This window comes from Eschrichtius robustus, chromosome 11 (assembly GCF_028021215.1).
Source record: "Eschrichtius robustus isolate mEscRob2 chromosome 11, mEscRob2.pri, whole genome shotgun sequence".
Classification (NCBI taxonomy): domain Eukaryota; kingdom Metazoa; phylum Chordata; class Mammalia; order Artiodactyla; family Eschrichtiidae; genus Eschrichtius; species Eschrichtius robustus.
Window position 1 is genome coordinate 4,831,390 of NC_090834.1, and position 16,725 is coordinate 4,848,114.

At 48.7% G+C, this 16,725-nt stretch overlaps 1 protein-coding gene and 1 long non-coding RNA gene across 2 annotated transcripts in view; one reads left to right on the forward strand and one right to left on the reverse strand.

Annotated features, from left to right (window-relative positions):
- LOC137771965 (uncharacterized) overlaps positions 1-2,279 on the forward strand; it is a 102,226-nt gene extending 99,947 nt beyond the window's left edge. The window contains exon 3 of the long non-coding RNA XR_011075444.1: positions 1,710-2,279. This is a non-coding gene — a long non-coding RNA (uncharacterized lncRNA). The remainder of the gene's footprint in view (positions 1-1,709) is intronic.
- BARX2 (BARX homeobox 2) overlaps positions 1-16,725 on the reverse strand; it is a 70,290-nt gene that overhangs the window by 4,759 nt on the left and 48,806 nt on the right. Inside the window, exons 2-3 of the mRNA XM_068555781.1 lie at positions 9,470-9,767; positions 4,405-4,489 (exon numbers count right to left, since the gene is read on the reverse strand). Coding sequence (XP_068411882.1) covers positions 4,405-4,489; positions 9,470-9,767 — 383 coding nt within the window. The remainder of the gene's footprint in view (positions 1-4,404; positions 4,490-9,469; positions 9,768-16,725) is intronic.

A 16,725-nucleotide genomic window follows, 5' to 3' on the forward strand; every position in this document is an offset into this window, starting at 1 on the left:
CTGGGATATGAACACAAAACCCTGATCGTTTGAATCTAACACTCTTTTTTTTTTTTTTAATTTTTTGGCCGTGCCACACGACATGTGGGATCTTAGTTCCCCGACCAGGGATTGAACCCATGCCCCCTGCAGTGGAAGCACGGAGTCCTAACCACTGGACCGCCACGGACGTCCCCTGAACCTAACACGCTTATCAGTATTTCATTGCATGTATGTAATGTGCAAGGAATATGTACAACGTGAAGCTGATATTTCTTTTTATTATTATTATTTATTTACTTTTTGGCTGCATTGGGTCTTAGTTGCGGCACGCGGCATCTTCGTTGAGGCATGCGGGATATTTCATTGTGGTGCGCAGGCTTCTCTAGTCATGGCGTACAGGTTTTCTCTTCTCTAGTCGTGGCGCACAGGTTCCAGGGCACGTGGGCTCTGTAGTTTGCAGCAAGTGGACTCTAGCTGAGGCGCACGAGCTCAGTAGTTGTGGCGCGAGGGCTTAGTTGCCCTGCAGCATGTGGGATCTTAGTTCCCTGACCAGGGATCAAACCCATGTCCCCTGTATTGTAAGGCAGATTCTTTACCACTGGACCACCAGGGAAGTCCCTGCAGCTGATATTTCTGACTCCAATATTTATCTGCACTTACCCGATCTCCCAGCAGATCCTAGGCCATGGACTCATTAACCCAGTGCTTTTTTTGCCCCTTTTTCTCTATCTTTATCTGCAGCTCTGTGGAACGGTAAGAGCCATGTAACTGACAATATTTCCCCAAAGCTGAGACGTTCGCAGTCTCTAGCAGGGATCTCTCCCCAGCACACTGTTTAGCAGATTTTCCGCCCGTAGATGGGATGTTCCACTCAATTCAAGCCTGAATGCTAAGGCGCTGACAGGGGAAGGCTGGTGGGCGGGGAATGAGGACGCACAAACGCCCAGGACTGTCTTAACCAGAGTCCCGGCAGCCTACAGCATTCATTTTTGTGTTCTCTCTCCTGGCCTCCAAAAGTTTACATTTTCTGGAGACATGAATTTTGTGGATAGGTAAATACTTCTAAAAAAATAAGAACAAGAATAACAGCTAACATTTCTTGGCTGTATCCTATGGGGTAGGCACTGTTCCGAGTCCTACAGGGATTGACTCAGTTACCTCATCCGCATCCCTATAAGGTGGACGTTAGGCATTTAATGATGAAGAAACAGGCACGCAGAGGTTAAGTCACCTGCCCATGATGACATGGGTAGCAACTGGTAGCAGTTTCCCGGAGCTGTTGACTAGCTGGAGACTTTCGGTGAGAAAGGTCACGATGCACGTGGTATGTGGCCCACCCCATTCCGTGACTAGGAGAGGAAGGTGCCGCCCATCTGGACCCTCTCACGGAACAGAACTGTACTTTGGAGCTGAAAAATACCACTGAATGATGAGGTACTTCCGGTCCGCGGCAAAGCCCAGTGGCCCCTACTGGAACCAAAGCCAAGCAGAAACGGGATGGACGGTGAGCATCCCACCGAATGTGCAAGGTCACATTTTCCTAACCCGCTACAGGTCACACACGTTGACTGGTAAAAACTAGTCAGAGATGCTATCTTGGTTCTGGCAGCGCTGTCCTTGGCAGAGTGCAAATAACTCTGAGAAGCAAGTGCTAATCTTTTTCCAGTTCCGATGAGGTTACTTGCCTTGAGACATCTTTCTTACTCAATTATCCTTTTCTTCCCCAGTCCCTGCAGAGACAGCCTTGAAAGAGTTTTACCAGGAGAAACTATGAAGCAATCAGGATCCCAACAATGCCTTGCTGTCCTGGAGGAGTAAGAATGTGACCCGCACCCGAGCCACGTCGCTCTCATCTTCACTCCAGCCGTTCTGAGGTCCTTCCTGCGCCCCGCGTACTCCTGTGACACCCTTCCCACTTTCACCTGGCACGTGTCTATTCATCCGCTAAACCCAATTTAGATGGCACCTCTTCTGGGAAGCCCTCCCTTCTCTACTGATTCTGAACCCTGTAAATCCTTCCACTGTTGCCCTGATCACTCTGAATAATGAGCGGCTTACAGGTCTGTCTCCCCCACGTGACTGAGTACCTTCTTTGAATTTTATTTTTTAATGGATGGGTTGGTGTCTTATGGTCGCATCTCCACTGCCTGGTGAAAGTAAGTGCTCACGAGATGAAATGAAATGGAGTCTTGTTTCCCAAAGGGGCCTGAATCCGGTTGGCCTGTGGAATGCTCTCTGAGGTTAAATCTGCGAAGTTACTTCCATTTTGTTTCATACGACATTGATAACCATCGACGTCCGGCCCACGGCTGCGCCAGCAGTGCAGTGGCTGGTGGAAAACAGGTGACGTCAGAGGCAGAGGCACACGTGTCCCCCACAGGCACCGGGCGGTGCTGGCACAGATGGCAGGCTGTCAGTTCATTCACCGTCTGACGCATGAAAAGATCGCTGATAACCAACCTAAACAATGCCTCTGCCGCTCAGGAGACGTTGATTTCGATGATAATGATGGACAGGGAAGGAGGTGGGTGGTGGAACTTGCACAGAAAGCAGTGAAGAGACTTGCCCGAAACCAGCCAGGGAGGGGCACGCCTGGGAACACGGCCCAGTGTTTCCAGCTCCCAAATCTGGTTCCCTTAGAGATCAATCCCCCAAAAGGTTTCATGGGTGTCTTAGCATTCTAGAAGTTGGGGAGCAACAGTATATTTAACTGAATCTTATTTATCCTTCAATTTCACCTTCTCCCTGCAACCTGTCCCAATACCTCTCCTCTGGACTCTTATGGGGTTCGAAATCTATAAATAAAACAACCAGCACTTAATTACAGTGTGCTCCTTTGCTGCTTCCTGGACCTTGCTTCTTCAACTGGATCATAAATTCCACGAAGACAGGGCTCTATTTTGTTCCATGACTTCCTGTAGTGCCTAGGACGAGGCGTGGTTCACAAGAGACACTGAATACGTATCTATCTGTTGATGCATGCAATATATGTGTGTTTGTACATGTGTCTGGCATTGCCGCCTCACTGGGAGAGCATTCATGGGCCAGGCCGCCTCCATCTGAAAATCCTTCCACCTCGGGGGCAGGTCCCCCCAGAGGAAATGATGAAATTTGCCCAGGAATTTTTTTTCTAGGGATATAATAAATGCTGCCTTGGTGGCTTTCTTCCCATTTCCATTAATATTCATTTGCAATTTATTTATTTAGTCTTCTCTTTGTTAGCAGGCAATAGCAAGAACTAAAGTTTTCAGAAAAAAAAATATTGGACAGAAACAAAATTGAGAAAACTCAAAATCTATTACCTATTATCAAGAAATACTGATTAACTTTTTTTTTTTTTTCCTGAAAACTAGGTGGCAGGGGGACCTTAGTTATTTGGTAATTGTGAAAAAAATTCATATTCCAGCCCTTGAGACACCAGGAAACATGGCTGTGACCAGATGGCTTAGCAAATTAGAACGTCATGCAGGCAGGCCTGAGCTCCTGAGAGGAGAGGGGGCCAGCGGAATCCAGCGAGGTTATGCAAAGGCCTGGGTCAGAGGCCACGGTGCATATGGTCTCTGAAGAATCGGAGCAAGGCTTCTTCCCACCCTCATGCCAACCCTCCTCTTTTCTCTGGGCTTTGACCTTGACCCTTGGGGTTAACAAGACTGGAAGTGAAACCCAACTACTTTGGATTTAACTGTGCTTTTTCCAAAAAACAGGGGTGGTAAACCATTATGAAATGGAGTTCCTCAGAATGTAAGAGATGTTTATTCTTTTTTGAAAGAGATGTTGATACTAATAAGGTCATTTAAAAACCAAATATGGAACAGCTCATGAGCTGGGCACAAGGGCAGCATTAGGGAAGCCAGAGTCACTATGCCATGTGTGTCAGAGGCACCTGGGTGCTGGTTAACAACCCCCGTCCTGGCAACAGGACAGGGAAGCAGAATCCTGGGAGGGGCCTCGAGTTCTGCATTCGTACCTGCCACCCAGGTTACTCTGACCCCGCCCACTAGAGCTGAGAATCACTGCATTAGGGGGACACACAGCTACAAGAGCAGATGTGCCCTGTATATCCTCTAGACAAAGAGGACTGGCTTCTATTCTGAGCTATTGGTGGGAGGGGGAAGGAAGTTCTTTGAAAAGTCTAGCAGGTGGGGTTAAAACCCGCAACTGAGAAGTTTGGGGGCTTTCATTTTTATTTTATTTCTAATGAAACTGTGAAAAAGAATATCCTTCTGGTCAGGAAATCCAGGTCAGAAAGAATAGCTTATCCTATTAATTCAAACAACCTCCCTCCTAGCCAGCATCTTAAAAGGCCTTCCAATCTCCGGAGCTCAAACTGCCAAATGGTCCTTCCTGCCTTCTTACCAGCCCTGTAAGAAGAATTTTTCGTGTCATGATGGGCCCATGGTTAAGACCTACTCTCTTTCTTACCATTTTCTTCCATTTCATCCTGCGGTTCTGGTACCAAGTCTTCACCTGCAGTTGAGTGAGTCCCAGAGACTGGGCCAAGTCCAACCTACAAGGCACGAGAGACAGAGGAAGGATGAGGAAGGGGGAAAGGGCAGCAAAGGTGGGGTCCTGCTGGCTACCTCTGGGCACTGCTGCCAACGTGTGGACCTCCCCATGAAACCAATTCCTCCCCAGAGAGCTTTGCTTTCCTTCCAAGAATCCTATGGAGGAAACTCTGGGAAGCTAAGAAACAGATGCCCAAGCCCAAGGACTGTCTACATTGGAATTGAAAAGAATTTCTGAGCCTTCACTGCAAAGTCCTCTTCCTGACCCGATAGGCTCTTGACTCTGATCCTGTGCCAAAGGAAGGCTCTGCTCCAAAATCCAAACGGGGGAGAAAAGGTGGAGCCGTATTTTCCTTATCATCAGAATCCCGCTCATCACTCAGACCCGGCTCAAGCCCCGCCTCCCGGGGGTGAGCCCGCTGCTGCCCCTCCCACCAAGCAGGTTGCCTCCTCCACCCAGGTTACCCGTCCGTCACCCAGGTGGCTCTGAGTTCTCGCTGGGCTCTGATTGCTTCACAGGAGCTATTTCTGCCTCCCTAACTGAACTGCAAGAGTTGACTTCCTAACTCAACTGCTGCTTTTACAGTCGCGAAAGTGCCGACCGCACTCTGAATCCAGAACAAGGGCTCACAAATACCTTTCGATGGATTGACTCATCCACCATCGCTGCCCTCAACTGTTGTGATGCCAGCTTCCAAAATAAACATTACGCCCGTAGCGCCTCCTGCTTCCCATCTCACGGCTGAGCGTGGTCCTGCATTTCTCTGTAGCCTCCTGCAAAGCCCTGAATGTCAAAGCCGTTCCCGGGGAAGTATGCAGTTGGAGCTAATTCTAACAACACGGCACCTGTTTCCAGAGCACCACCACGTCCCAGGCTGTGTGCAGAGCCCCTGACATGTACCATCTCGTTTATTCTTTTTTTAACATCTTTATTGGAGTATAATTGCTTTACGATGGTGTGTTAGTTTCTGCTGTATAACAAAGTGAATCAGCCATACATACACACATATCCCCATATCTCCTCCCTCTTGTGTCTCCGTCCCACCCTCCCTATCCCACCCCTCTAGGTGGTCACAAAGCACCGAGCTGATCTCCCTGTGCTATGTGGCTGCTTCCCACTAGCTGTCTATTTTACATTTGGTAGTGTACATATGTCCATGCCATTCTCTCACTTCGTCCCAGCTTCCCCTTCCCCCTCCCCGTGTCCTCAAGTCCATTCTCTACGTCTGCGTCTTTATTCCTTTCGTTTATTCTTTTCACGTCTATTCCTTCCTGCTGTGAAGTAGGTACGATTATTCCCATCTTACAGATGAGAGATCTGAGGCTCAGAGAGACTAGAATCTCTCAGCGACCACGGTGCTGAGTGTCCACCACCCGTTTTTTGTAAATAAAGTTTTATTGGAACGCAGACACAGTCATTCATTTACATATTGTCTGTGGCTGCTTTCGTGCTACAACCTCAGAGCTGAGTAGTTGTGACACAGACCGCATGGCCCACAAAGCCTCAAATACCTACTCTCTGGCCCTGCACGGAAACACTGGGCTGACCCCTGCTAGGTGGTCCTAGAGAAAGAAGTGGAGGTAGGATTCAAGTCTGCTGACGTCTGTGTGTCTCCCCCTGTACAGGGGCTCCCTCCACGCATCGTCCTTTTGTACAAGACAGGTCTGTCGGAGGGAAGCTCTCGCTCAGGCCTTTGGGGACGCTGCATCCCAAGGAGCTGCAGACGACCCAAGCGGAGCATATGAAACGGGGAAGGGAACCAGGCTGAGGCTGTCCAGCTCAGTCCCTGAGGCTGTGGGAAGTGCTGACCTGTGTTTACTGATGACAACCCCAGGTCCACCTGACCACCCACTGGAAGGACCACCTCTGGCTGGAAGGCGCCCACACGAGCTGCCCCCCCCCCCCACCGCCGAGGTCCCAACCCTGGTCCCTGGAGCAGCGTGGACTCGTCACGCAGCACCCCCGGCACAGCTTGAGCAAGGCCCACCACTTTGGGAGGCGCCGGGGTATCTGAGGCTCGAGCTGTGGATGTCACGGCCACCGTGTCACAGCAGCCTGCACAGCCGCCAGCCTGGGCCGTGGGGACTCTCGGGTGCGAGTCCTCAGCTGCAACCTTCTCTAGCTGAGGAGTAACGAGTGACATCTCACCATCAGGAAGACCAGCGGGTACAGGAGTGCAGGTTCCAGGTGCAGCTCCTGGCACTCCAGGTGCAGCGGCCCAGCCCCCCTGCTGTGGCCAGAGAGCCCAGTTTCAATCTCCGATAATAAAAACCGTGTTCCCTCCAGGAACTTCAGCTCCTGGCTTCAGTCAGCATTGACACATATCTGCTTGTCCCAGTAAAAGGGCTACTGGAAGGTGACAGATTTATTGAAAGTGATTAACAGACTGAAGCTAGTAAATTCCCAGTGCCAGCAGCCCTCACTCTCCCCACTAACGAAGCCTTGCTTCCCAAACAGCTGTTCATTAAAGCATCAAGAGCCCAGGGGGCCATCCCACAGGTCTCCCAGGTCTCCCCCGGCTCCCCCTGTGCCTTCCCGGCCGGTTCACCTGAGGCCATCAGGTGCATCAGTGAACGGAAGGTTCAAGTTCACAGCTCTGCCACCGCATTAGCAAACGAGGTGAGCTCACTTGGGAAAAATGTGCCCCTGACTCACTCTGGCTCCAGAAACACGCTTCACTGGCATCAGCCTTCTCTCATTACCTGCCACCCTTACAAATTCTCACTACCCTGCATATTCGCTTAGATGGGGTCACCCAGGAAACTGGAGAAACAAACAAAGGGGAAGAGGGAGTGCACCGTGAGAGGAGGGCGTGCTCATGGCCCCGGTCACGTATGAGGTGAGGAACAGCTGGCAGGGCGGCTCGGGCTGCAGCCTCCACGCCCACCAGAGGGTTCTCCTCCCCCAGCAAGTGGATGAAGCCCGCGCAGCTCACCTGAGAGGTGCCCGGGCAGGTATCAGGAAGCCCCAGGAGGTTTATTTAGAACAAAACGTTTCTGCGAAAAAAATCTGCTGACTTCCAAAATAGGCCTAAAACGTCACCCAGGCACGCTGATTCATAAATCGGGGCGCCCACCCTTCCTGGGTGCCAAGTACATGAGGCTCTCCGTTACACGCTCGGGGGGCATCAGAGTAGCCATTCGATACCTAGAGATCCCATTTATTAATCCCCAATTCACAGACCTGTCTCCACTATCTGCCCGAAGGTGCCCCAAACTGCTCACGTCCAAAACAGAATACACTCCCCTCCAAACCCACTCTGTCCTCAGTCTTCCAGCTTCAGAAAATGCTTGTCCCTCCTTACCTGGTGGCCCATCCAGGAACCACAGAACTCTCAGCTCTCTCCCTCACGCCAGCATCTGTCTGTTCCAGCTTCAGAACTGTTCTCCGATCTAGTCTCTCCTCTCTGTTCCCACTGTCACCACCTTAATTCAGGTCTCCAGTGACCCTCCCTGGACTCTGTCCACCTGCTTTCCCTGCTCCCTCTCTTCCCTAACAGTCACCTGTGGTGCCACTGATGTGAGGATTTGAAAAGTAAATCTGGCCATGTCGCTTCCGGCTCTTCATGGCTGCTGACGCACGGCCTACACGACAAAGTCCCTAATCTTTGGCCAGACGTACAGGGTCCTTCCCGCCTCTGCAGCCTCATCTCCCACTGCGCCCCCCTCCACACCTGAGGCTGGAGACGCCCGACCACCTGCAGGGCCCTCAGCACGCCCGGCGAGCCCGTCTGTGCCTTTTGTGTGTCGCTCCCTCTGTGGAGGGCTCTCTTCCTCCCGGGATGAAAGCTCTTCTGAAGAGTTGCCTCCTCCGAGAAGGCTTCCCAGCCCCCGCCAACACACTCAGCAACACCTCTGCGCTCCTGCAGCCCGCGGGAACGTGCCGGCACCCGCACCCCGCGTCGTGATGTCATTACCACAGCCTTGTCCTTCCCCGTGACCTCCTCTAGAGCAGGTCTCTTGTCTGCTACTTTCTGGACCCATAATCCCTGCCACAGTGCCTGGCACACAGCTGGTGGGCGCTCAGCTAACTGAGTCGGTAAACAAGTTCCCTTCCAGTCAGTGATCTGCAGCCTCCTCTCGCACTTAAGTTTTGATCGAACAGCTAATAAATAGCTTAAGAGATGCATTTGAGTTTCCTCCCCTTCTCTTTAATAGGAGTAGGGTCAAACCTGATATGGACAAGGCAGGGAGCAAAAGAAGAGAAAAAGTACCTGCAAAATCCTCCCAATAAATAGGATCACACATTAGCCATTCCAGAGTGAGTTTGAAGGAACAAGGTAAGACACACGCTCTTGCAGCGTATTTTTTTGTTAAGATGCTGAATTAAAGAAAGCGGGGAGGTATTGAAGCCTATGAGTAAAGCAGGGGTCACAGCTGCCCTCATTGGGATCTCAAAAGGGTTTAAAGAAGGGACCCTCATCCAGGTCCTCTTAGTTCTCAGCCAAATGCTTCTGACTTGCCATCTGTCAAATCCAGCAAGACATCTGACAGCTCCACAGTCCCATCAATCCAGCGCGTCCAGGCAGGAGCCGGGCCGACCCACTGGGCCAGTTGGGGGTTAGGGGAGGGGAGCCAGAGGAGATCATGGACCCCAATGTGGGTCTAGTCCCACTGCATCTGATCCTAAGTGTAAGTGGATTTAAACACCAAACCTGTTTCCCAACTGAGAGCCTGGGTAAGCATTGGCTAAGCTTTACTTTGCTGGTTGTACTAGAGAAGTTAAGTTAATATACAGAGATATAGTGAGCAGTATAAATTCATCAGCAGGCAGGGTCCCGGGCTGAGATGAAGTCACGTGGGCTGGCTTCTGTAAAACCCAGGCTGAGACTGCATGAGCCGAGGGATGGACAGATTCCTGCCATACTGTCCCGCACAAACCCTAGAACAGTCCTTGTGGCTCTCCGTCCCACGCCAAGAACCAAAGGAGTCCCCCTTCTCAAGGGCCTTCCCGGCAGACGGTCCCCTCCCCGTGTCCTCACCTGTCTGGGGTGGACAAGTACTTCTGCTTCTGGAACTTCTTCTCCAGGCCCATGAGCTGCAGCTCGGTGAAGATTGTGCGGCTCCGGCGGGGCTTCTTCTGCTGGGGCGTGGGCTGCTCCGTCTCCGACTCGCTGCTGCCGTGGTTCTCGCCCGCAGCCTCGGCAGAGGTGGCCTCGGCGCCCGGGTGGCGGGACAGAGCCTGGGCGATTCCCGGGGTGGCGGGGACCAGGTGGGGGATGACTGTGGGCTGTCGGGTGATCACCGAGAGGAGAGGATATGCCCGAAGGGAAGCGGGGCCTGGAAGACAAGCAGGGAGGCAGGTCACACAGGAGCACTGGGGGAAGGGGGCCAGAGGCCCTCAGAGGACCCCGGGCCGAGACCCATCTGTCCGGCAGGGCCTCGTGTTCACAAGGAGGTATAAATGGGGGAAGGCTGGGTGGGCAGGGCACACGCAGATTTGCTCAGCCTGGTCTGGTTTGAAGTGAATCTTTCTCCAACTCTCCCGTTTGAACTCCTAAATTCTGGTTTCAGAGATATGGGTCAATGGCACTGAGCAGGTGGAAAGAAGTACTCAGATAAAGCTAGAAACACATACTTAAGGAAGCCGAAACAGATCTGTAATATACAGTGTACTTGAGAACCACCTCCGGTCTTTATAAAAATACATGGTTGTGGGCTTCCCTGGTGGCGCAGTGGTTGGGAGTCTGCCTGCCAATGCAGGGAACACGGGTTCGAGCCCTGGTCTGGGAAGATCCCACATGCCGCAGAGCAACTAGGCCCGTGAGCCACAACTACTGAGCCTGCGCGTCTGGAGCCTGTGCCCCGCAACAAGAGAGGCCGCGATAAGGAGAGGCCCGCGCACCGCGATGAAGAGCGGCCCCCACTTGCCACAACTAGAGAAAGCCCTCGCACAGAAACGAAGACCCAACACAGCCATAAATAAATAAATAAATAAAAATTAAAAAAAAAAAAACAACATGGTTGTAACTATAAATTCTTCCTGAGAAGTCTACATGCCTTGAATCGTAACATTTTTCAGAGCCAGAAGGATGCTTAAGGGTTATTTAATTCAACTCCCTCATTTCAGAGACAAGAAAACAGCCCCAGAAAGCCTAAGGGTCTTGATGGTGTCACAGAGCTAGGAACAAGCAGACTCAGGAGTCAAACCAGGTTCTGGCTTGAAGTCCAGGGCTGTTACCACATCATGAATCACACGGATGCATCATTTAGAAGAGGGGGCCAAAAAGATTTTAATTCATGTGAAAATTCAGATCCATTACACTGGCTGCCTCTGGCACTGTGTTAAGGAGGATTCTCAGGCTGGGTCAGAGCCTGGCTGAGGAAATCGAGCTGAGGTTGAGTAGCAATGTCTGTCACAGGTGTGCAGGGGTAGGGGGTGTGGTGGCCTCCACCCTAGTTCTGTGCCTCTTCTGCTTTAGGAATTTCAAGGCAAGAGGACTTTTCTGTCCAAGAATCTGTTCTGTCTTTTTTCGACTGAAAAAAATTGCACAACCTAAAAGTTGAGAATTATGTTTTATATTTTTGGACTTTCTGAGGACTTCAAGCCCGGGAGGCAGCCTCTCAGATAGCTCTGGGGGACTGCTCTGAAGAGGTGAGGGGGGAGCTAGGATATGCAGGAGTTTTTGCAACAAAGACAAGGTGGTCAGAACATCAAAAGATTACTATTAATTAAACAGAACCATGGCTAGACCTAGAGACTGTCATACAGCGTGAAGTAAGTCAGAAAGAGAAAAACAAATATTGTATAATATCACTTATATGTGGAATCTAGAAAAATGGTACAGATGAACTTATTTGCAAAGCAGAAATAGAGACACAGAGGTAGAGAACAAACGTATGGATACCGAGGGGGGGAGGGGGGCGGTGGGATGAACTGGGAGATTGGGATTGACATATATACACCACTTTGTATAAAACAGATAACTAATGAGAACCTACTGTACAGCACAGGGAACTCTACTCAGTGCTCAGTGGTGACCTAAATGGGAAGGAAATCCAAAAAAGAGGGGATATATGTATACGTATAACTGATTCACTTTGCTGTACAGCAGAAACTAACACAACATTGTAAAGCAACTATACCCCAATAAAAATGAAAAAAGAAAAAGAGGGCTTCCCTGGTGACGCAGTGGTTGAGAACCTGCCTGCCAATGCAGGGGACACGGGTTCAAGCCCTGGTCTGGGAAGATCCCACATGCCGCGGAGCAACGGGGCCCAAGAGCCACAACTACTGAGCCTGTGCGTCTGGAGCCTGTGCTCCGCAACAAGAGAGGCCGCGACAGTGAGAGGCCCGCGCACCGCGATGAAGAGTGGCCCCTGCTTGCCACAACTAGAGAAAGCCCTCGCACAGAAACGAACACCCAACACAGCCAAAAATAAATTAATTAATTAATTAATTTTTAAAAAAAGAAAAGGAAAAGAAAACCAGACATCTCAAGTCAATGAATTTAGCGCTTTTCTACGTATGGGAAGAGTCTGTGCTCACCGAAATCATTCCTTTGATGTGCACCTCAGCTATCTGGGGCCAGTATCCTGTTCCTTCCCATCCTGAGTCCCCTCAGGGGGCACCGTTGGGGACGGCTGCAGTGGCCAAGGGCTTGGCAGCGGGCAGCCAGGCAGCCCGTTTGTCTCCACCCTGAGTTCCCTCAAGGCTCACCATCGGGGTGGAGATAGATAGTGGCTGATGGCTTAATGGCTACAACATCCTTTGTTTGCTGATACTTTAAAGTTCAAGTGAAAAAGCTCTTCCTTTTCATTGTTCCATAGTATTGGGTTTAAAATGTCACCATCATTACCTATGGAAATCATTTTATCCCTCTGGGCCTCAGTTTTGTCATTTGTACAAGTGCGTAAAAGTAGGTAACTTCGAAGAATTTTTCAAACTCTAATATACTGATGTCACAAAAGCACATCATCCCAAGCCCATCTTGATATCTGATGAAAACAGAGAAGATTCTGTGGCTGCCCTCTGGGACTCAGCCCAGACCTGACAACTCACTACAAGGGCAAGGTGAGCGTCGGAGCCAAACATCACTCACACTCGTCCTGGGTTAAAACCAACCAAGGTCACAGAAGCACCCAGGTGCTACGTGCAAGCTCTCTCTCCTCTGGGTTGGCATTTCTCTTCTTACTCATTTCCATGCTTCTGTTTTGGACCCCAGTCATAGTTATTAAAAGAGGTAACTTCTCTTGTTCTTTGACTACATGTCTAGTAAGGCCCAGTAGAAACCACAAAGCTGTTAAACAATAAATCACGACTTCCATTGACTCTCCAGCCAAGGCTAACACTTGAGGGTTTTTGTTGTGGATTCTTTTAATGAAAAAAAAAAAAAAAGAAAGAATCTGGGAATGGTATTTTATAATAAGAAAATCATGATACCTGGGACAGTAGTTTTGGATCTGTATACATTTTGAAATGCTACTTCTTCAGAAAAGTATCTAGGTCTTCCCTGGTGGCGCAGTGGTTGGGAATCCACCTGCCAATGCAGGGGACACGGGTTCAAGCCCTGGTCCAGGAAGATCCCACATGCCGCGGTGCAGCTAAGCCCATGCGCCACAACTACTGAGCCTGCGCTCTAGAGCGTGCGAACCACAACTACTGAGCCTGCGTGCACAACTACTGAAGCCCGTGTGCCTAGAGCCCGTGCTCCACAACGAGAAGCCACCGCAATGAGAAACCTGTGCACCGCAACAAAGAGTAGCCCCCGCTCACCACAACTAGAGAAAGCCCGCGCACAGCAACGAAGACCCAATGCAGCCAAAAATAATTAATTAATTAATTAATTAATTTTAAAAAGAATAAAGTTATAATATATTTTTAAAAAGTATCTAAAAGCTTCTTATACTGCTATTTTGTTTTTATTACCAAAATAGCACAATTTCTTATAAAAGAATTTTAAAACAATTCAGAAATGTATAAAATAGAAGTCTCCCCTCCCAGCTTTCAACCCCAAATCTTAGAGGTAAACTTCCATAATTGTTCCTGTGTATATACAGACATACATATGTTCCAAATCTAGTAATAATGTATTCTAATCTACTGAAACACATAGTTACAAAGTGTTTATTTTGTAAAATATAAACATGTCACTTTATTTTTTCTAAATGGATAGCCAACAACCCCCAAACCCTTTATTGACTAGCCCATGACTTAAAATGCCAGCCTTAAGATACATTAAGTTCCCAAAGAAATGAAGTTGGGAATTTTTGTTTATCAGAATTCTGAGAGTCTACTGGGGAATTTTAGTCACCAGAGGTCTGAGAATCTCCTGCTTTCTAGAAAAGCAGCCAAACTGGGACAAGAACCACCCTTCCCAAGGGCTGCCCTCTGTCGGGATGGTTATAAATAGGTGTGGTGCCTCTATATGAGGGCAGTGGGTGTGGGGGATGAGGAGGGGTCGGGGAGGGAAGAGTTAGGAAATCAGGTGGATCAGAGAGGGGGGAAGATTTTTTTGAGGCCTCCATGAGTCTGCAACTCTGGGGAGAGTGAAGGCTACTTTGAGAGGATTTCTGAAAAACATTTTAGGGGTGTACTGGGTAAAATCCTTGAATATATTCCTTTAAGTAAAACTAAAGATCTTTCTGTTCAAGGCTTCGGTAATCAGATTTCTGTTGTCTTTGAGTATAAATCTATAGATACTGGGCCATGTGGGGCCCTAGAAATAGCTGGGTTACATCATGAATGCATATGTCTGTTTCTGGACTCTATTCTACTGAAATAATGTATGTCCTAGGATAGGACCATTCCACTTTTATTATTGTAGGGTTTAGGGAGTTTTATTATCTGGCAGAACAAATTCCCCCTTTTTATTTTTTCTACAAAATTTTCTTGGCTATTGTCATTAATTATTTTTTCCAGTTGAATTTTAGAATCAACTTGTTAGTCTCTTAAAAGCAAATCCCACTGAATACTTATTAGACTTCCATTGACCTTATAGATTACTATAAGGAAAGATGATTCTTTTGATGATCCTATTCTCTGGTAGGTTGAAAGAAATTGCTGGTATTTAAAAATGGCTTTTGGAGATTTATGCCATTTGGTTCCATAAAGCTTAAGCCCAATGAAAACCTTCATTAAAAAACAAAAACAAAAAAAAAACTTCAGAAGAATTGGTAGTGATTTAAGGCAACATTCTAATCACCAAAGTCTGTAGTTTCAGGAATCTTGACCCAATGTTCTGATGCAGATTCGGTGACAAAATTGCACCTCTCCCCAGTGGCAGAGAGCACCTTCTGATGCTGGAGACGCACCCACAAGGCCATGGTGATGCTGATAAATATTTGGAGGATTCAGGAGGACCATCACTGTAGTAGGTAACTACAATTGCAGTGAAGCACTGTGTTGAGGTTTTAGTATTTGACGTGTGTCCCTGAGGAAGGAACAAGCGTGGCTGGACCAGGACACGAGGTGGGTAATGTGTGTGCAGCAAAGCACTGCGTCTCCTGAGAGGGAAACCAATGGGAGCAGAAAAGTGAGACCAAACATACTCTCGCCAGCTGCTCTATGTCTTTCCTTGTTTTAAAATATGACCCGATTTCCAACAAAATAGGATCGGCCCAGAGCTTTCATTTCACAAAGCACTTACACACCCCCATCTGATATTCTCACAAAAGCACTGTGAGATAATCCAGCCATCTATTTATGTTTTGGCTAAAAATCAAATTTAGGTTTTAAAAATAGGGGGGAAATTATAAATTAGCTCATACACTGTGGGGTGGGGGACTTGGGTTACTGAGAAGGCAAATAATGTATAACACTATGTATTAAGTATGTCTTTCTCTTTTCCTGAGAATTATCACTATGTGAAAATGTTGACTAAAGACAGCTGTCCCGCCACCCTGGATCATTTACATACACTTGTGAAATTCAAGCACATTATCTGCTACTGAGAGGGAGTCATGACTGTCATAAACCAAAGACTTTGTTTAAACATTTTTAGTTGACAAAAGGAGTGTAAACATGACCACAGTGAATGCATTTTCTAATAGTTGCTTTCCTTCAACCCATCCCCCTAACCAATGTTTGGCTGTGGGATGGATATCACATAACTGCGTGTATCATATACCTAGAAATAGCTGCCTGCCAAATGTTTGGCCGTTTTGAGAATCTGTTTTTGGATTAGAAAACCTGAGCACATTCGTGGTAGGCTGATGCCCAGCGACATCCCCGGGAGCCTGGGGAGATGCGGACCATTTGGGAGGCTAAACAGAATTTTCCGTCGCGTGGATTCTGCAAACTGAGTGTAGATCACGCATACGAACGCACTTGGGCCAAGCACGGGCACAGTGCAGGGTGGCAGATTCCAGGCACGTCTCCCCAACATAAGTCGTCCTTCCCTGCGGAGGCCAGTCCCCCCAGTTACAGCTGGACGTGAACCCCAGAGCAGAGTCCCCAAAGCACAGTGTTGGCTTCCACACACCTCCTGGGGGCTCCTCTTCCATTGCTCCAACATACCAGTCCCCAAAATGGCTCTCCACGCCCACTATTCCGGTTGACACAAGTGAGGTCCAAATGTCTGAGTGGATAAGGATCTCTAAGCTGCCTGCTTGACTGATTTATGTCCTGGGCATGTGTGACCTGTATACCCGCAGAAAGCTTCCAAGGGACAAGCAACACACACAAAGCCACAGGTGGAGATGGCATTCCGGATGGTTAACCTGAAAGAAAGGCTCAGCGGAGCAACTGGGTAGCTCTGGCTGAGTTTCCTGGGAAAAATCATAAAACCACCCACACCGAATTATTCCCATTGGCTCACATCCCTGCAGATTGGCTGGTAATTTGGGGCAGTGGAAAGAACAGGACCTCACTGACTTGTGGAGTGAACTCGAGCAGGTTATCAAAACTTGCTTAGTTTCAATTTCCTCTTCTGTAAAGTAGGGCTAATAATAGTTGCCCCTTGTATCTTACTGGGAAGATGAAATGCATTAAGGTATGTGAAGTGCCTGGTGGGCATTTCGTTACTGTTAGTTCCCTTTCCTTTCCTCTTTTCACTTTAGTGGTTTGATGCTCTGTGAAAGAGCCAAAAGAGAACAGACGGATTTTCTCATCAAGAAAGCAGACCTACCTGTGAACTATGCATGTGCATCTTGTTATCCTCTGTGCATTCGTATGCAAAGCAAGATGAAGCAGCACTAGAATCTGCTAGCTTCTCTTTGCCAAATGAGGGTCTTCAAATGCCCTGACAGCAACAAGAGAGCTAAAGGATATCAGTGGGAGGGCTAACCAGGCCAGACA